Raw genomic sequence first — 17,326 nt, 5'->3', positions numbered from 1 at the left:
CAGGGATGCAAATTAATAAACTGTTGTCTAATTTCGCCATTCTGAACTGAAATACATGTTTCATGTAATTTGTAGGCCTAATTGACAATATGACAAGACAAACATTGATGGGGCCGTTTTTAAGCATGTTTAGCATACATTTAGAAATGAATGTGCACATTTTGTGAATTAATATAATTATTTAGTTGCCTAGCTTTCCTGGTAGCCTTCAGTAAATTAAAAGTCTAGGAAAATGAGTCATAAACATAGAGCTATGTATAAATATCAGCTGAAATATTTGTTAGGCAGGACAACAGTATTTTTTTCACTGATGCAGATGAAAATGAAAAGACTGCATCAATCAAAGCTGAGCTTTGGGAAGGGAAGATATACAGGGCAAGATAAGGAGACTGAGAGAAAAAGTACTGTCTGCTGTGCCCAGGATGAAATGTGCATTATTACAGTGCTCTTAATTACCACAGAGAGATGTGTTGTTTGGTAATTACAGTGAAAACTTTAGGATCAATTTAACAACAACATAAACATAGCATATTTGTATCACCATAATATACAGTACATAGTATTGTTGTATACTTGAAACGTTTAATGTTTAATATCTGCTTGACAAATAATGAATGCAACTGCCCATGGTTTTAAAGCTGTTGTGACCCAAAAATGCACAATCATATTTGGGATCTCGATATATAAACCCCTGCATACGCCTCCCTGTTTGCTTCATCACAGTATAGATCGTATTCAGTCAGAAAATGTGAAATATTTCTGAGCAGCACTTTGAATCTAAGTAAACCATATGATTAAATAATTCCCGTGAAACCACTTTTTGATTTTTCACTGAACAAGAACATACAGAGACAAGAGACCAGACCCAAGACTGACAGACACAGGGTTTTATTCAAAAACTTGACTCAGTAAAGATCAGCTTTGAATATGCAAAAGAAAACAGCAGACAGGAATATTCAGAGGCTGAATTGTTTAAATGAATGTTTTGTATTGAACATAATTTGGGTTTCCTTGTTTCTCACCTTTAGTCTAAAAATCTGCAATGAGTTTAAAAAAAATTCCAGAATTATAAATGAAAGAAAATGTAACATATAACATGTAAAAGTTATTTTAAACAGTCCATTATAGCTGTTGCACATTCACAGAAATACAAACTTCAGTATCAAGTACAAAGTTGCTTTACATGTTGTCTAATAGTCTGATATGAAATATGTATATCTAGATGCACAAACAACAAGCATCATGTCATGAAGTACGACAGTGTTTATACTGCAATGTTGCGGTTTCCATTTGAGGTATGAGAACTGAGTTACAATAACGTATAAAGGTTTTAGAAAACCTCCACTCTAGACAAAGGTGACAGACGCTGTTTGTGAGCAAACAGTGGAACATATTTCTGGTTTTAGTTTGAAAAATTAAAGCATTGTTTAATTTGTATCTTTGTTCTATTTATTTAATTTGTGCCATTGCTAGTAATTTGTATATACTGTATATATATATATATATATATATATTTTTTTTTACTTACTGTTCACTTGTCTTTAATAATGTTTGAACTTTATATTTGTTAGGCTAGGCATTTTTGCTGTGGTATCGAAATTTGAATCTAGAATTGCTCAATTTAATTGTTATTTAAAATTTTGGTGTCTGTTTATTAGAATACAAGCTCAAAAATAATGAAAACAATACCTTTTTTGTGCTAGGGCTGAATACTATAAAAACATTTTGCTGAATACAAAATTATATAAAACAAAAATATGTTGTCATTTCTGAAATAGGTAACAAAGCAAGTATTTTTGTAAAATGTCATGCATGGGAAAATTCTTGGTTACAAAAAAAATTATTTGCCTCATAAGAAACTTTCCCTTTTTAATTCAAAATATAATATAATAGTATTAATTAGCCACTATTCTTACAATTTACTATTATAAAGTTGTGTGGCCTTTGACCTCTTTTCAGTTAATTTATTGTTACATGCAAAAACATTTTAAAGGCTGAATGCAAATGAACCAGATCAAAAACATTACATCATACTTGATAACTAAAGCGATTTTCATCAATGAATCTGACAATTAAGCTTAATGCGTATCTGTGTAAACTCCTATACTGCATCTTTTCCCTGGCCAGTAATTGTGGAAATATTACATTTTATTAAAATATTCAATATTTAGATTTATAGTTTTTTGTATGAAAGACTTCACATTTGATGTCTACACAGAAGTGTTCTAAATAATATTTTTTTACTGGAGAAGTGTGACAACTAGCCCCAGTTCTCCCAAATACTCTTGATGTTGCAGAATAAATCTTCAGGAAAATTCACATCATATTTAAGAACATGTTATATTTTCACGCACAGATGCTGTTGACTTGATGACTATTTGTTATAGTAAAGTCCACCGCCGCGGCGTACTGAAAGAGCAATGAGGAAAACCATTAGCATTTCAGCTGCAGTTAAACCTACCATAGTTTGTTGTACTTATAGAAGTAAAACCTTCAGTATTGCTAAATAATTATAAAAAATTATAGTAATGAATTTCATTAACGATTTTAAATAGTTTCACATATTTACCTTGTAAAGGTTTTGCGTCTTGAAGCTGATACATAACTTGTGTCGACTGCAGATCAGCATCATATACATGTTTTTCCATCCATTCTGTTTTTTCAGCAGCAAAAACTAATGAAACTTCAAGATTCAATATTTCAATATTCAGATTCAATATTTTTTAACTGTAACGATATATATGGAAAGACATACACTCTTAAAAATAAAGGTGCTTCACGATGCCATAGAAGAACCTTTTTGTCTAAATGGTTCCATAAAGAACCTTTAACATCTGAAGAACCTTTCTGTTTCACAAAAGGTTCTTTGTGGTGAAAGAAGGTTCTTCAGATTATATATAAAGTGACCAGGTGATCATATTGCACATTGACATTCTCTTGGTTTGATAGAGGCTAGAAAAGTCTCCCTCGGTGTACTGAAAGAGCAATGAGAAAAATACTAAGCATTTCAGCTGCAGTTAAACCGACATGAACCAAAATGAAGGGTTGGGAATGTTACTCTTAAAATGTATTTCACTACAGATTACAAAATACATGCTTTAAAAAGTCATTTGTAACTAATTTGGTTAGATTACACAAGTTTTGCAACTTAAGAGAAACGTTTCTAAGCAAAAAAGGCAAAATGACAGAGCCCATAAATACAGCTCTTAGGCCCACACTGGACTTCAGAGACTTAAAAGCGTTTAAAATCAACCTGGAGATAAACTTTTTCTTGTTTGAAAACATTTCTTGTAATGTTATTTATATGTTTGTTTACATTTTAATATTATTTAACATTATTTATAACATTATTATTTATATTTCAATGAGTCAAAACAATAGTGGAAGACAGTTACCTGTTCAAAAGACATTATTTACACAAATACATTTTTCTTTTTAAATTATGCATTTCTTTTGGTTATTTTTGTTATTTTAAGGTGCTAGTACATTCTGATGGCTGGTAGGCCGTTGTGAAAAACTAGCCTGCATTTGGAGCTAGTTTTCGTCCGGCCAGCAGGTGGTGCTCATTCCCTGACTTGTATGGGTCCAAAAGTCCTTGTATAACAATGCAGACTTCAGAATGTAAAAAGAAGCAACCTTTTGATAAAGCGTAAAACAGGAGGCTAGAAAAGTCTCCCTCGGTGTACTGAAAGAGCAATGAGAAAAATACTAAGCATTTCAGCTGCAGTTAAACAGACATGAACCAAAATGAAGGGTTGGGAATGTTACTCTTAAAATGTATTTCACTACAGATTACAAAATACATGCTTTAAAAAGTCATTTGTAACTAATTTGGTTAGATTACACAAGTTTTGCAACTTAAGAGAAACGTTTCTAAGCAAAAAAGGCAAAATGACAGAGCCCATAAATACAACTCTTAGGCCCACACTGGACTTCAGAGATTTAAAAGCGTTTAAAACCAACCTGGAGATAAACTTTTTCTTGTTTGAAAACATTTCTTGTAATGTTATTTATCTGTTTGTTTACATTTTAATATTATTTAACATTATTTATAACATTATTATTTATATTTCAATGAGTCAAAACAATAGTGGAAGACAGTTACCTGTTCAAAAGACATCATTTACACAAATACATTTTTCTTTTTAAATTATGCATTTCTTTTGGTTATTTTTGTTATTTTAAGGTGCTAGTACATTCTGATGGCTGGTAGGCCGTTGTGAAAAACTAGCCTGCATTTGGAGCTAGTTTTCGTCCGGCCAGCAGGTGGTGCTCATTCCCTGACTTGTATGGGTCCAAAAGTCCTTGTATAACAATGCAGACTTCAGAATGTAAAAAGAAGCAACCTTTTGATAAAGCGTAAAACATGTCTGAGCATTCACGTGGTTGCTGTTGAAGTCACTTCCGTCGGAAGCAATCCGAGGACAGCATGTCATGAAAGCGTTGACGATACTTTGTTTTTTAAGTAGAATTTAATATTCATTTCTGACATATTTATGTGAAATATATATAACACATATAAATATTATTGGGCACCATGATTATCAGGTATGTTTCATGAATTTTGAATGAACACGTGTTCTCCGGTATAACTGAAGGCCTGATGTAGCCTAGTTTGTTGTTTGTATCTGTGTCTGGTAGTCAAATGCTTTATTTATAATAGAATTAAGAAAGAAATAATTTAATCATCATTAACACATTATTAATATTTCAATAATTCACACTTAACAGGTTTATCTACAGTCAAATAGCTGCAGTTATTATTTTTTGATTGAGTCATTAACAGTTAGTATTAGCATTTTGTATTACCATCTGTTGTGTATCAGAGCATATGCAGTTAGTTTTATTTGATATTAATTTGATTTGTCTAGTCTTACATTGAGTTTAAGTTATTAATATTTTATCAGTAGGATAAGATGAGTGAAGACGCTCCCCTTATGAACATTTACTGCTAAATGTTGTATTTACAGATGAGTTTAGCATGTACAGGATGATGATACAACATTCAATATATCATTAAGGGTAATTACTGGATATATGTGTTAATTTAGTTGTTAAATGGTGTATGGTTACATTTACTTAATAATAATAATAATAATACACACACACATTAATATATATTGGCAGGTTTGTTATAATAGCAATAAATTTTTGGTGTGAAAGGACTTTTATATTTGCTTTAAATAGAACTTCTTATATTAAAAACATTCAAGCCAAGCTCATATTTAAAAAGTAACGCAAAATATTATAACACATTACTTTCCATAAAAAAGTAACTAAATAACGTAATTAGTTACTTTTTTAGGGAGTAACGCAATATTATAATGCATTACTTTTAAAAGTAACTTTCCCCAACACTGGTTGCCAATGGATCCTCCTGTGTGTTCATTAATGGTTAACCTCATTGTTCTCCTCTTCGTTCCCTCTGTGTTGACTCCATTCCTGTGATCACTGTAACAAATGGGGCTGGTGGCCATCCATCCGACCACCAGAGGGAGCCACTGCCTTTTGGATTACTGCTTCTGCCTTGTTTGACTGATTTCCCGATTGTTTGATACACGCCTGTCTTTACGACTGCGATACTACCTAGTGTTTTGGATTATTTTGCTGAGTGTTAATAAACTTCCCGCATTTGGATCTACACTGCCTCCATGTTGTCACCTACGGCTCCCTCACAATCACCACCTTATTTGTATTTGTCATCCACCATTCCTTTGAACTTCATTGATTCACCTGTTTATCTTCACTTTTGCACTTACCTGTCAAATAAACCCAGCATTTGAGCTCACCTTCTGTTCTGCCCTGTGTCTGTGACAGAATAGCGGACCTCAACAATCAACTCAGTGGGGTTTTCACTTTCAACTCCCAAGGACTGTCTGCTACAAAATGTCTGCTCGTTGGAGGAGTATGTGGAGGAGTTTTTGGAACTGTATCACAAGTCACGCTTGAATGTCAAATCTCTCAAATACTTCTGACATCCTCTGCCAGATGCTGCTTATGAATAAGGGTCATCGGCCACTGTTGGAATGTATTTATAAAACCCTGTGAGAATGTGGATCATCATACACCTTGGGTGTGGTGGAGGAGCATACTGCCAGCTCAATCTTCTTAGAGCCATCGTCACCTTCAGTAGTCATTGCCACACCTGCTCCTATTCCAAAACCATCTTCGTCCAGCACTGACCTTCTTACTCCTCCTATATCAAATCCCACACCTGCCACAGACCCAGAGCCCATGCCAAAGATGTAGCCAGAGCCTGCCGCCCACTTGGTTCCATCCAGTCCCTAAGCTTCCTTTTCTTGGCCACAGACACTGTTCCAAGTTTTCGTCATCTGAGCCAGGCAGGCTGTCTTAAGTTGCCTTATTTTGGGCATTTAAAGCTCCTTCACCCCACTGGTTTCATCCAGCCTCCAGACTCCTCTGTCCTTGCTGGTTCCGTCGAGTTCCTAGGCTAATCACCTTCTGCTCCCCTCCTCCTTGCAGTCCATCCAGCTCCCAGGATCCACCTTGGACTTACCGGTCCTCAGCTCGGCCTAGGTGCTTAGATTCGCTAGCTCCACCCCAGGCCTCATGCCCATGACTCAACGTCATCCTGTCGACCCATCAGCTCAGCCTTGGCTCCTCACACCCTCAGGTCCACCATAATTCTTAATCCCTCAGGCTCCATTGGGCTCCCTCATCCCTCCAGCTCTGCCTTGATGCCTTAGGCATCACCCTGGCTTCCAGGCCTCTGGCTGCGTCTCAGCCCTCCGCCCCTTCAGCCCCACCAGGCTCGGCCTTCCCTCTGACTCCATTATTGTCCTTGCTGGCTGCGGCTCGACTTTTGTCTTTCAAGCCCCAGGCTCCGGCTGGGTTCTGCAAGTCATTGGCTCCACCTTGGCCCTTCAGACCAGCAGTGTCACCTTGGGTCCTCGGCTACTGTCACGGTTTCCGTCTGTTCTCCTTCACCAGCATAACACACAATACTCTATGTGCTGATCACTTACACCTGTTTTCAATTATCCCTCCATCAAGAATTGTTTCAAGCTCACACAAAAACACTAGAAGTCTGCTGTCCTCATTGTTCACCTAATTGTTTCCTCTTTCTTGACTCCATTCCTGTGATTACCACCTGCAAGCCTCAAACCCTCCATTAACAAATAAACATAAAATCTCAAGCATAGAAACATTAATATCCAACATAAAATAAATGTATAGACAAGTGTTATCCAGTGACAAAGTGTGTGATCCTGAAAAAAAATTTTTTAAGAGCATTTCGCTTTATTAATAAACATATTGAGAAGGTGGGAGAACATTTTACCTCATTTATGTTACATGTGAATCAAACTCATGTTGACATTACTAGTATCATAATCTACTGCATTTTACCACTTGTTTCTGCAGTTGCTGCTTCATCTGTGTAATTTTTGTGCTGATAAACAAAGGTGAGTACCTAAACAAACTGCATTTGAGATTTAAATTAATGCTGCATGTATAAATGTCAGACTGTGTTTACAATTAAAGTGTGATTTCACTGTGTCTGCAGGTCACAGTAGAGGCAGGCTGTTATTGGCAGTTCTGTTGTCCTTCCGTGTTCTTCCAAAGATTATCATAAACTTCAAGACAGTGATGTGCATTGGAGACTCAATAATGATGATATTGTATATAGTATAATCAAGGGTAAAGATTCAGAATTGGGACAGGACCCACGCAAAGGTGTATAAGAGAGGAAACTTCTCAACAGCAACAGTGATATAAATGACAAACAGGTCCAAAAGTTACTTTTCACTTTCTGTAACATTTCTGATTATCGTCTACTAGCTGAATTGTTACATCTTTCTTTGGTCGTTTCTTTTGATGCTGTTACATTCTTGCTGAATGAATTGCATTGTTCTTATTTTGTAACAGAATGAGACTGAAAGATAAAAAACATGCTTCTGTTGTAGCTAAAGGCCAAATGAGCCTGACAGTATGTTCCTGCCTTAATTCTGTATCACACGTGTTCTTTGGTCACAAGTGTTTGCCAATATTAAATGTATTTTGTATTCTGTATGTATTGTTTCATGTTTATGTAAATTATAACCACACATTATTTATCAAATGTTATCCATTAATTCCTGATAGCATATCATTTGAATTATGTCTGTGCACAAACAAAACATATAAAAATGTGCACAAACATCACATCACTTTTTATTGTAGAATAAAATGTGAAGTCTCTTCAGGTGCCTTCATTTATTTTATTAACAAATCGTGAACTTCCATTCTAAAATCTTAGACAAAGTTTCACAGGGAATGGTTTAAAATACAACTTCGTTATCAGCCTTTAGGAAAACAAACAAACATTTCAGTCAAAGAAACAGTCTTAACCTGAATACCACACCAACCATAACAACTTAAACGAGAACCTAGCCCTAAAATCAGAGGAAAAGGATAAGTTGATCAAAAGTCCTTAACTCATGCCTAACCCTAAACCCAACCTTGAAATCTGATTGATTGATAGGGATGTTGTTCCAGGACCAACAAGGATGTTGATCTAGGTACATGTCCTACTTGGCAAAATCACATTCACCTCTACGTACAAAATCCTCAGGGAAAGTCGCAGATGTGCTCTTAGCCAACTTGTATGTCAAACATACAGTTTGCACCACGAGCACCTTTTTTTTTCTCCTGTCATGTTTGCAAAAGTGTCTAAACATCCCTAAAACAAGATCAATTTAACAAAGAAGCAAATATATTAAGTCCTGTTTTCAGAATGTATACTATTTGAAGTCATTAGCAAATAGTTCCCAGCATAAACAACAAAATATAGTAAGGTTTGTGCTCAAAACTAGAACAATAAACAAAACTAATGAATTTTGACATTTCTGTCATAACTATTACAACCATTTCTACTGCTCTAATAGCCTCTTTCTGACTTGTTTGTATAGGTCACTGTGATTTTGCCAAGTAAGACGTGTTCCAGGATCAACATCTTTTGTTGATCCTGGATCAACATTACTGTCCAAAAATATAGACTAAACCCAATCCCTACCCCTAAACCTAACCATCCCATAATTTATTCCTAAAATCAGTGGGAAATGATTGCTGATTAACAAGGGTGTAGAAGCACCTAACCTTGATCGTAAGCCTAAAATAGCTATTTCCTGAAAAGTTATCCCTCGATTCTGATTGGTTAATTGGAATGTTGTTCCAGGATCAACAAGGATGTTGATCCAGGAACATGTTGTACTTGGTGAAATCACGCTCACCGTTTGTATAGGCTCTGTTGTGTGGCGCCCTCTACTGGACAAAACCTAAACCAACTCTTTGAGATTTACAGTGACCCCCAAAAAATATTTGGACACTTGAGCCAAACTTAAACATTTCTTTGCATTATACAACAAATTATCAAACAAAATGAAATTTATCTTAAAGAAAGTGGTTCTGTAAATGTCCTTTTGTTTGCCAGTAACAGCATCATTCAGTCTAACCTATACAAATGTATAAAGAAAAATGCCAAGACCCAAAAACAAGCCCAACATGTCCCTTCCCATTTCTCGAATGTTCAAATCTGCATAAAAGCAAGTAGTGAAATCAGATTCTGTCTTTTAGATGATCAACCTCTTCTTTCTTCTCTTGATCCAGATTTTTCTGATTCTGCCGATTCTTTCTCATGGACTCGATCCTTGAGCCCTCAAAGAGCCGCGCCATGAAGGCCAGTCCTTCACGTTTAATATATGACTTTCCAGCAAAAGTGTAGAGAACAGGGTTTATGCAGCTGCTGATGAAGGTGATAATGGAGCTGAAGCCTCGGAATGATAACCAGATTTCATCTAGTCTGTGAGGAAGAGGATAAATTAGTCGCTTAACTTTTGTAGATACTAAATTATTTACTTCATTCACACAATGAAAGAACTCAGAATATTATTTATCTCAGTGTGTGTTGAGCAAAGTTCACCTGGCTTTTGCATGGGAATCTTCTGGGAGAAAAGTCCCAGCAATCTGTGCAGGAAAGTCATAATCAACACTCTTAGACATGATAATCCCATTTTAAGGGATCTATGGTGAATACCCATAAAGACACATTTATAATTTGTAAAATAAAAAAATAAAAATAAAAAACCAGAACCAAAAGATATATTTCAACCAGAAAAGATTAATTTCATGATCACCCACTATCTTCTGTTTCATTTGAGTTGCACACACACCTCCACCATATTCATGATGTGGAAAGGAAGCCAGGTCAAGCCGAAGGTGATGACGATCACCAGGATGAGTTTCTCACTTCGGATGTGCCTACGAAATCGTGTCTTGCGAATTCTGCGCAGGATACACATGTAACTGCTAATGATCAGCCCATACGGCATCAAGAAACCCAGCACAATTTCCAAACAGTGCTGCAGTATCACCTAAAACAGAGTGAAGAGCCTGCAAATAATTAATAAACATCATTTCATCTCATATGTAAGTTAATTTTGAGATAATTTTCAGATTAATAAAATGATTGATTTAGACTTCTCCGTAGGTATGTTAACATGCCCTCATTTTTGCCAATCAGAATGAATCCAATCTGATTTCAGTTTCTGAACGTTCTATTTTTATGAACCTTAAAGCATACAGCCCAATTCACATATTTATGTGCATTACATGAAACTTCAGCACGTGCATAGTGCCCAGTCAACACGTTCAGAACTGGAGAGCTACCGTGAGTTTTTGCCTTGATATATAAAAAGAAAGCTGACATATAAATCCCAGATGAGCCTTCAGTTAATATTTAGTAAATATTTCGTATTGTCAACTGACAAGTTGCTCAAATGTTTTCCTGTTGATTTTAGGTCTACACCAACCTTTTCAATCCAATTGAAATTTCATTCAGATTGAGGTGTTTTTGCATGAAGCCTTTTTTAGTCCGACTGACCCATCAATCCGATTACTAATGGATTATTTGCATAGTAATAACTGAAAGAGCGAGACATTCTTATAGATTGTGTTTGATCACGGACCCTTTTCACACAAGTTTATTGAAGTGGAATGCATTATAGATAGATAAACCACAATGCCCTTGCTTCCACCAGATTTCTACTATATTAGGCCAATGTGTGTCTATTGCTGGAGCAGACATTAACATTTTGTCATTAACAATGATTTTTGTCTTTGGACTAGCAAAAGACAGTTTACCCTTGTGTCTATACCCTTCTATGACAACTTCCACTCTGAAACACAGAAGCTAAAATAGGACCATTGCATCAGAAAGCTCAGTTGTGAGGCTACATGTGAAATTCAGTTGTAAAAATGCTTAAAACAGCAATATAGCATTTTGACATACAGCAGCACTACTAAAAAATAGCTAGTTATTGGAAAAGCAACAGTAAACGTCTGAGCTACTGTGGTATAAACATACTAGTTAAGTTAGTAGCATGCATACATTGAGTTATTATTCTTTTTAATTGTTACTAAATATTATTGATTTGTAAATGTTTATCTGGCAAACATAACTTACATCTCGTGGCTGTGGATGTTTACAATCACACATTAAAAATGTTGGTTCTAGCTCACTCCTGAAAGTGGTCCAGAAAACAGAGTTAGGTACTGATATGCCGAGAGCAAAAATCCACAGTCCCACCAACACCCGAATAATCGCCCTCCGGTCTGTCAGGACACCAGCATGTTTCCACCACACTACAGCCACCATCCTGTGCAAACTCATTAGCGTTATCAAAAATATTGAAGCGTACATGTTGGCACTGCAGAGGTACAGCAGAATCTTGCACAGTGGCAGGGTAAAAATCCAGTTGCGTTTTAACAAATAAACAATGAAAAAAGGCATCAAAAGCATCAAGAATCCATCCGCAAAGGCGAGGTTTAGGATCAGGAGGGTTGTGATGGAACGTTGGCGGGTTCGAGCCAGGATGCTCCAAATGATCAAGAGGTTTCCAGAGACACCAACGGGTAGAAAAAGGCAGAGGATCAGAGCCCCTGAAATCGATCCAGCACTACTTGTCACAGCTGTGATATTGTTTGTCCCAGAGTTGGTGGTATTGGTGAGAAAGTGGACTGACATGGTATGAGATGGAGTGCAAGAGTAGAGCGGTTCCTTCTTAGAGAACAACCCTCAGTCTGAGAAACTCTCGACTCCAAAATGGCACCAGCAGAAACATCAATAAACACAGAACTATTTATTGTGCATTAGTACAGGTATACATTGATAGCCTTCCAGATGAATTACCAAAATGATATTTTACCAAAGTGCAGACTGGAGACTGCATAATGTGATCGTTATCTCAACTTGTTTCCTGTTCGACTAGACATGTCCGTCATAGCAAACAAATTCAATGCCAGCCATCTGTCGAAGGGCCACTAACATGTTGCTCACAAGTGACTTAAACACATCTATATCAGATGAGGGATATGAAAAAAGAAACAGAGGAAAGGAAAGGAGTGAGATAATAGCTTCCTTACTTTTTTATAGCATTTGTGTGGATACTTCCACTGAAACCAAAGGTCAATTTGGCCAGGACACCAAAGTCAAACATCTACTCACCATGGGATTTTTACAACCACACACTGTCTGAATTTTTTTTAGAAAAATTTAACCTTGAGAGCTACACAAGCTTGTCACTGGGGTAGTACCCTCACAGGAACACCTTTTGTACCTTTTCTACTCCTAAAGGGTGCATATTAGTAGTTCATTCAAACAGTAGAGCATGGTGCTAGCAACACCAAAGCCATAGGCTTGGGGTATTGCCCCAGTCATAGGGTATTGCCCCAGTGACAAGCATTTTCTTTGAGGATGCAGAGAGTCAGGATCTCTCCCAAAGAACAATGTCTTGGATATGTTCCAACCTGCCTGTAATTTTCATGTGATGCTGAAGACCTTGTTAGTTCATGTATGTTTGATTGGGGTTGGAGCTAAACTCAGCAGAACTAGTCCTCTGTGATGACCACGTCTGTGAGGACCTGGCGTAAGTAGACCCTTCTGAAATCTAAAGTCACAAAACAACAACCTAATGTCTAGGGAATTTCACACAAACATACAGACCACCATAAATTCACCATTAGGACAGGAGCATACTGGGATAGTATTAACCATGCCGCCATCAATGTGAGCACCTTACTATCAACTACACCAGCAACATTGATTTTGCCAGGTAGATCTCTCACCCAGATACCGATCTGGCTCAACCCTGCTTAGCTTCAGAGTGCAACTGGTTGTGAGCTACCAGGTGACATTCATTGATTTCAAATGATAGGTGTACAAAACAAAAAAGGCAGAGCAAGTAACTTTAGGGCATTCGAGTTCAAGAACTATTTACTTTAGAATTACAGTGTGTATACTTGTTACACATGAGTTTATGAATACAGGTACAAAGTACACACTTGAGGAAATCATGTGTTATGAGAACAACCAACTCACATCACAAAACCACTGGTCCACTTTAAAATAATCAAAGTAAAGTGTTAAGTTAAGCTCAGTACTTAAACCATCAGTTCCACTGAGTTGGTCACTTGAGAAATAATGACTCATATGGTCTCATCTTTGTCTAGACAGGTGGTTCCCATCTGCTTTAGACATATCGCCATGACATGATTTTCCTAACCTCAAATGGAAAAAGAATGGCAGTGCAGTCAGTGGGGTTTTAACAATTTGATAAAGTGATTATTGTTGTTTCTACATGATTGTTTAAATTTCTACATCTATACATACTGTTTATATCTATATATCACTATCTATATATCCAGAGGCAGACAGTAACTAAGTACATTTACTTGAGTATTGTACTTAAGTACACTTTTTGAGTATCTGTACTTTGCTTGAGTATAATTTTTTTTCTGGGAACTTATGACTTTAACTTCACTACATTTGAAAGACAAATACTGTACTTTTCACTCCACTACATTTCTATCAAAGTCCTCGAAGTAGAAAGTCGTTACTGTGTAGCAGCTTTGAAAGTCAGTAGGTGATTTTTTTTTTTACTTTCTTTTTTTCAGACGGTTTATCAGTAATCACTCTTGTAGGGCTACACGAAGAGATTTCCCAGCATTTTTTGAACACTGACCAGTTACAAATGTGATATTTATTTACAACAGTTCAATAATAAGAAGTTAATATGGTGGTATATATTAGACACAATATTGTCTGATTTTGCTTAATTGTGTAAGTGAAAATATTACCTATAAAGCCACAGAAGAACTGTTGTGCGTCTCCTAATAAAACACAGAAGGTGTTTGACTGAAGCAGCACTGCAGACCGTTCTGTGTGTGACATCAAAGTACCACGAGAGCGATTAGACAGCATTTAAAATTTTTGTTTTGATGTCAAATAAGTCTTGCTGTTTTGCTTTTTTTGTTAAAGCAGTGTTGCTGTTGTAAAGTTATACAGCTACAGTTGTGTTGCTGGGTTTTAAAGCAGGTTTGATTTTTTTTCTTCCTTATCACTCTGTATTTACAGGATTTTACTGTCCACTCCGTTCAAACGTAGATGAATGGCCACATGGAGATGTCAGAGCTGTGTGAGATCACTACCATTCTGATGTTGTGGGGGTGGGTAGGGGTGTTAATTTATTTATTTTTTCCCCCATAGGTTTTTAACATTCTAAAAGCTCTTTATTCCAAATATACTACAAGCTAGTCAGTGTATTCAGCAGGTGTAATGTATTCTAAGTTGCTTCAGAAGTATTGCAAGTACTACTACTTACAACAATACAACATTTGCATTGACATAAAAAAGGAAATTTACTTTTGGTACTTAAGTACTTTTAAAAGCAAGTACTTCTGTACTTTTATTTAAGTAAAAATCTGTCTTTACAACTTTTACTTGTAATGGAGTAATATTTGACCAGCAGTATCTGTACTTTCACTCAAGTAATGGAGTTGAGTACTTTGTCCGCCTCTGTATATATCTACAAAACAAAAAAGCTTCATACTGTTAAAGGTTAAACCACCTGGCTTTGCAGTTCACTGGTGATCAGGTGACCATGTGTGGAAAGCCCAAGGCCAACCACACTGCTATTCCAAATATACTACAAGCTAGTCAGTGTATTCAGCAGGTGTAATGTATTCTAAGTTGCTTCAGAAGTATTGCAAGTACTACTACTTACAACAATACAACATTTGCATTGACATAAAAAAGGAAATTTACTTTTGGTACTTAAGTACTTTTAAAAGCAAGTACTTCTGTACTTTTACTTAAGTAAAAATCTGTCTTTACAACTTTTACTTGTAATGGAGTCATATTTGACCAGCAGTATCTGTACTTTCACTTAAGTAATGGAGTTGAGTACTTTGTCCGCCTCTGTATATATCTACAAAACAAAAAAGCTTCATACTGTTAAAGGTTAAACCACCTGGCTTTGCAGTTCACTGGTGATCAGGTGACCATGTGTGGAAAGCCCAAGGCCAACCACACTGCCTACGTTTGATCTACAAAGAAGCATTTGGCTAGCCATCATCTAGTAGGTAGATGATTGCATTGGTAATTATAAAAGAGAGAAAAGTTTGTGATGTCTATTTTTATTCATTAAGCAAGTAAACATATGTTATGAAATTTTATATTTAAAACAAAAGTATAAGCAACCTGCTGGTATAAGGTCAGGAACAAGCTTTTCTTTTTATGATTTGGGCTGCAGGAGAATTTTTTTTTTCAAACTCTTCACACGTCAAGGAAAAGATCACCTCAGTATACTGAAAGAGCAATAGCATATACAAATGTATGTTATGCATCTCTATCTGGTTTATGATAAAGAGTAAAAGTAATCTTAAAAGTAATAAATAAGATATGGTTATTGCATAATTTACCATTGCCTTTGGCTCTTGAAGTAGTTCCAGAGGCATAAACTGAGTCCCCTCTAAATCTTCTTCTTGTCTTTTTATTTTTTCTCCAGAGTAGCAACATATACCTGTAAGAGAAGAGAATCATTGTCATATTTTACAGATAGATTAAATTAATTTAAATTATATTAAATAACATAACTTACCAATGACCACAAAGACCAGAACACCATGCATCAGACCAGATAGGATAACAATAATCATCCAAGGTCTCTGAATTTGGTCAGTGAAATTCAACACCGTATGATTCTGCTCAATATACTCCACCACAGTGTGATTCTGGCACTCAGGTAGTTTCATTGGTTCTGTAAAAAACAGCCCTACATTCAAAGCACTGAATATTCACATGGCCTGATCACTGAATGCTCACTCACCAATGATGTGAAGTCTTGTGCCATTGCTGAATTTTGGAGGTGCCTCTGTGGTCATGCAGTAATAAATGCCTAACTCATCAAGAGTGACATTTTTTATAAATAGATGATGTTTAGGGTGCACAGAATATTTGGGTCTGAAACTTGCATCATAGTAAAAAGGAGTTGGTGAAGTTGAGAATAACCGCAATATCATAACTGGACGATTTGGTAGTTTCAGTAGCATCCAATAAATCTCTTTTTCTTCAAGATCACAGTTTATGGACACATTTTGTCCCAAATTTGTTAGTTCTGGTAATGTTTCTACAGCTTGACACCATACTAGTAGACCTGCAAGATAAAAAAAATAATATAAAACACATAGAACAAAAATAGGATTCTTAAGAAGCATAGTATTGTTCAACAATAAATTCAGTTACTCGATAAAATACTTACATATGAGATGCTGGATGATCTTTGTGTCATTTCCGCATTTAAAATACATCGAGATGAAGAAATCTGGTTGGTTTCAAAAAGGCTTTAAGATGGAACTGTAATTCAGAGCTTTGAAACTCAGAAGAGGGCAGTTTTCTACCGACCACTGAAAGGAAGTCACGCTCACAAACCATACCTGACAGATGTTTTTAAAGGAACAGTTCACCCAAAAATTCAAATGGCCATTCAAGATGTAGATGAGTTTGTTTCTTCATGGAAACAGATTGAGAGAAATGTATAATTACATCTCTTGCTCACCAATGGATCCTCTGCAGTGAATGGGTGCCGTGAGAATGAGAGTCCAAACAGCTGATAAATACATGAATCCAATCGATCAATTAACATCGTTTAAAGCGAAAAGCTGTGTTTGTAATAATCAAATCCATCATTAAAGTGTTTCAATTTTAAAGGGATAGTTCACCCAAAAATGAAAATTCTGTCATCATTTACTCACCCTCATGTCGTTCCAACCCTGTATGAGTTGCTTTCTTATGTTGAACATAAAAGAAGATATTTTGAAGATTGCTGGTAATCAAACAGTTGGTGGTTGCCATTGACTTCCATAGTAGGAAAACAAACATTCTGAAGTTAAAAACGTCTTGATGTCAAACATGCAGTTTTTGTTTCACAAGACATTAACTGATGGACTGGAGTGGTGTGGATTACTTGTGGATTATTGTGTTGTTTTTATC

The 17,326-nt window shown here is 36.1% G+C and overlaps 1 protein-coding gene and 1 long non-coding RNA gene across 2 annotated transcripts; one reads left to right on the top strand and one right to left on the bottom strand.

Annotated features, from left to right (window-relative positions):
* Positions 1-7,250: 7,250 nt before the first annotated feature.
* LOC107566039 (uncharacterized) lies at positions 7,251-7,608 on the top strand. The gene is made up of 3 exons (XR_001606453.1): positions 7,251-7,283; positions 7,384-7,424; positions 7,526-7,608. It is a non-coding gene; the product is annotated as an uncharacterized lncRNA (long non-coding RNA).
* Positions 7,609-9,555: 1,947 nt separating this feature from the next.
* LOC107566026 (leukotriene B4 receptor 1-like) lies at positions 9,556-12,022 on the bottom strand. The gene is made up of 4 exons (XM_016251391.1): positions 11,462-12,022; positions 10,170-10,370; positions 9,920-9,963; positions 9,556-9,799 (listed from the first exon to the last, which is right to left on the bottom strand). The coding sequence occupies exons 1-4, from the start codon at positions 12,020-12,022 to the stop codon at positions 9,556-9,558; spliced, it is 1,050 nt and encodes a 349-aa protein (XP_016106877.1).
* Between the last annotated feature and the right edge of the window lie 5,304 nt (positions 12,023-17,326).

The sequence above is a fragment of the Sinocyclocheilus grahami genome, unplaced genomic scaffold, assembly GCF_001515645.1.
Source record: "Sinocyclocheilus grahami isolate Dianchi unplaced genomic scaffold, SAMN03320097.WGS_v1.1 scaffold1042.1, whole genome shotgun sequence".
Lineage (NCBI taxonomy): Eukaryota > Metazoa > Chordata > Actinopteri > Cypriniformes > Cyprinidae > Sinocyclocheilus > Sinocyclocheilus grahami.
This window is presented reverse-complemented; position numbering and strand designations above follow the sequence as displayed.

Excerpts from the sequence above, each read along its gene's own strand:
- LOC107566026 (XM_016251391.1), bottom strand. The coding sequence starts at position 12,022 with ATGTCAGTCCACTTTCTCACCAATACCACCAACTCTGGGACAAACAAT. Across the intron at positions 10,371-11,461 it reads AACATCCACAGCCACGAGAT|GTGATACTGCAGCACTGTTT; the intron begins GTAAGTTATGTT and ends ACTCTGTTTTAG. Across the intron at positions 9,964-10,169 it reads ACATCATGAATATGGTGGAG|ATTGCTGGGACTTTTCTCCC; the intron begins GTGTGTGTGCAA and ends TTTCCTGCACAG.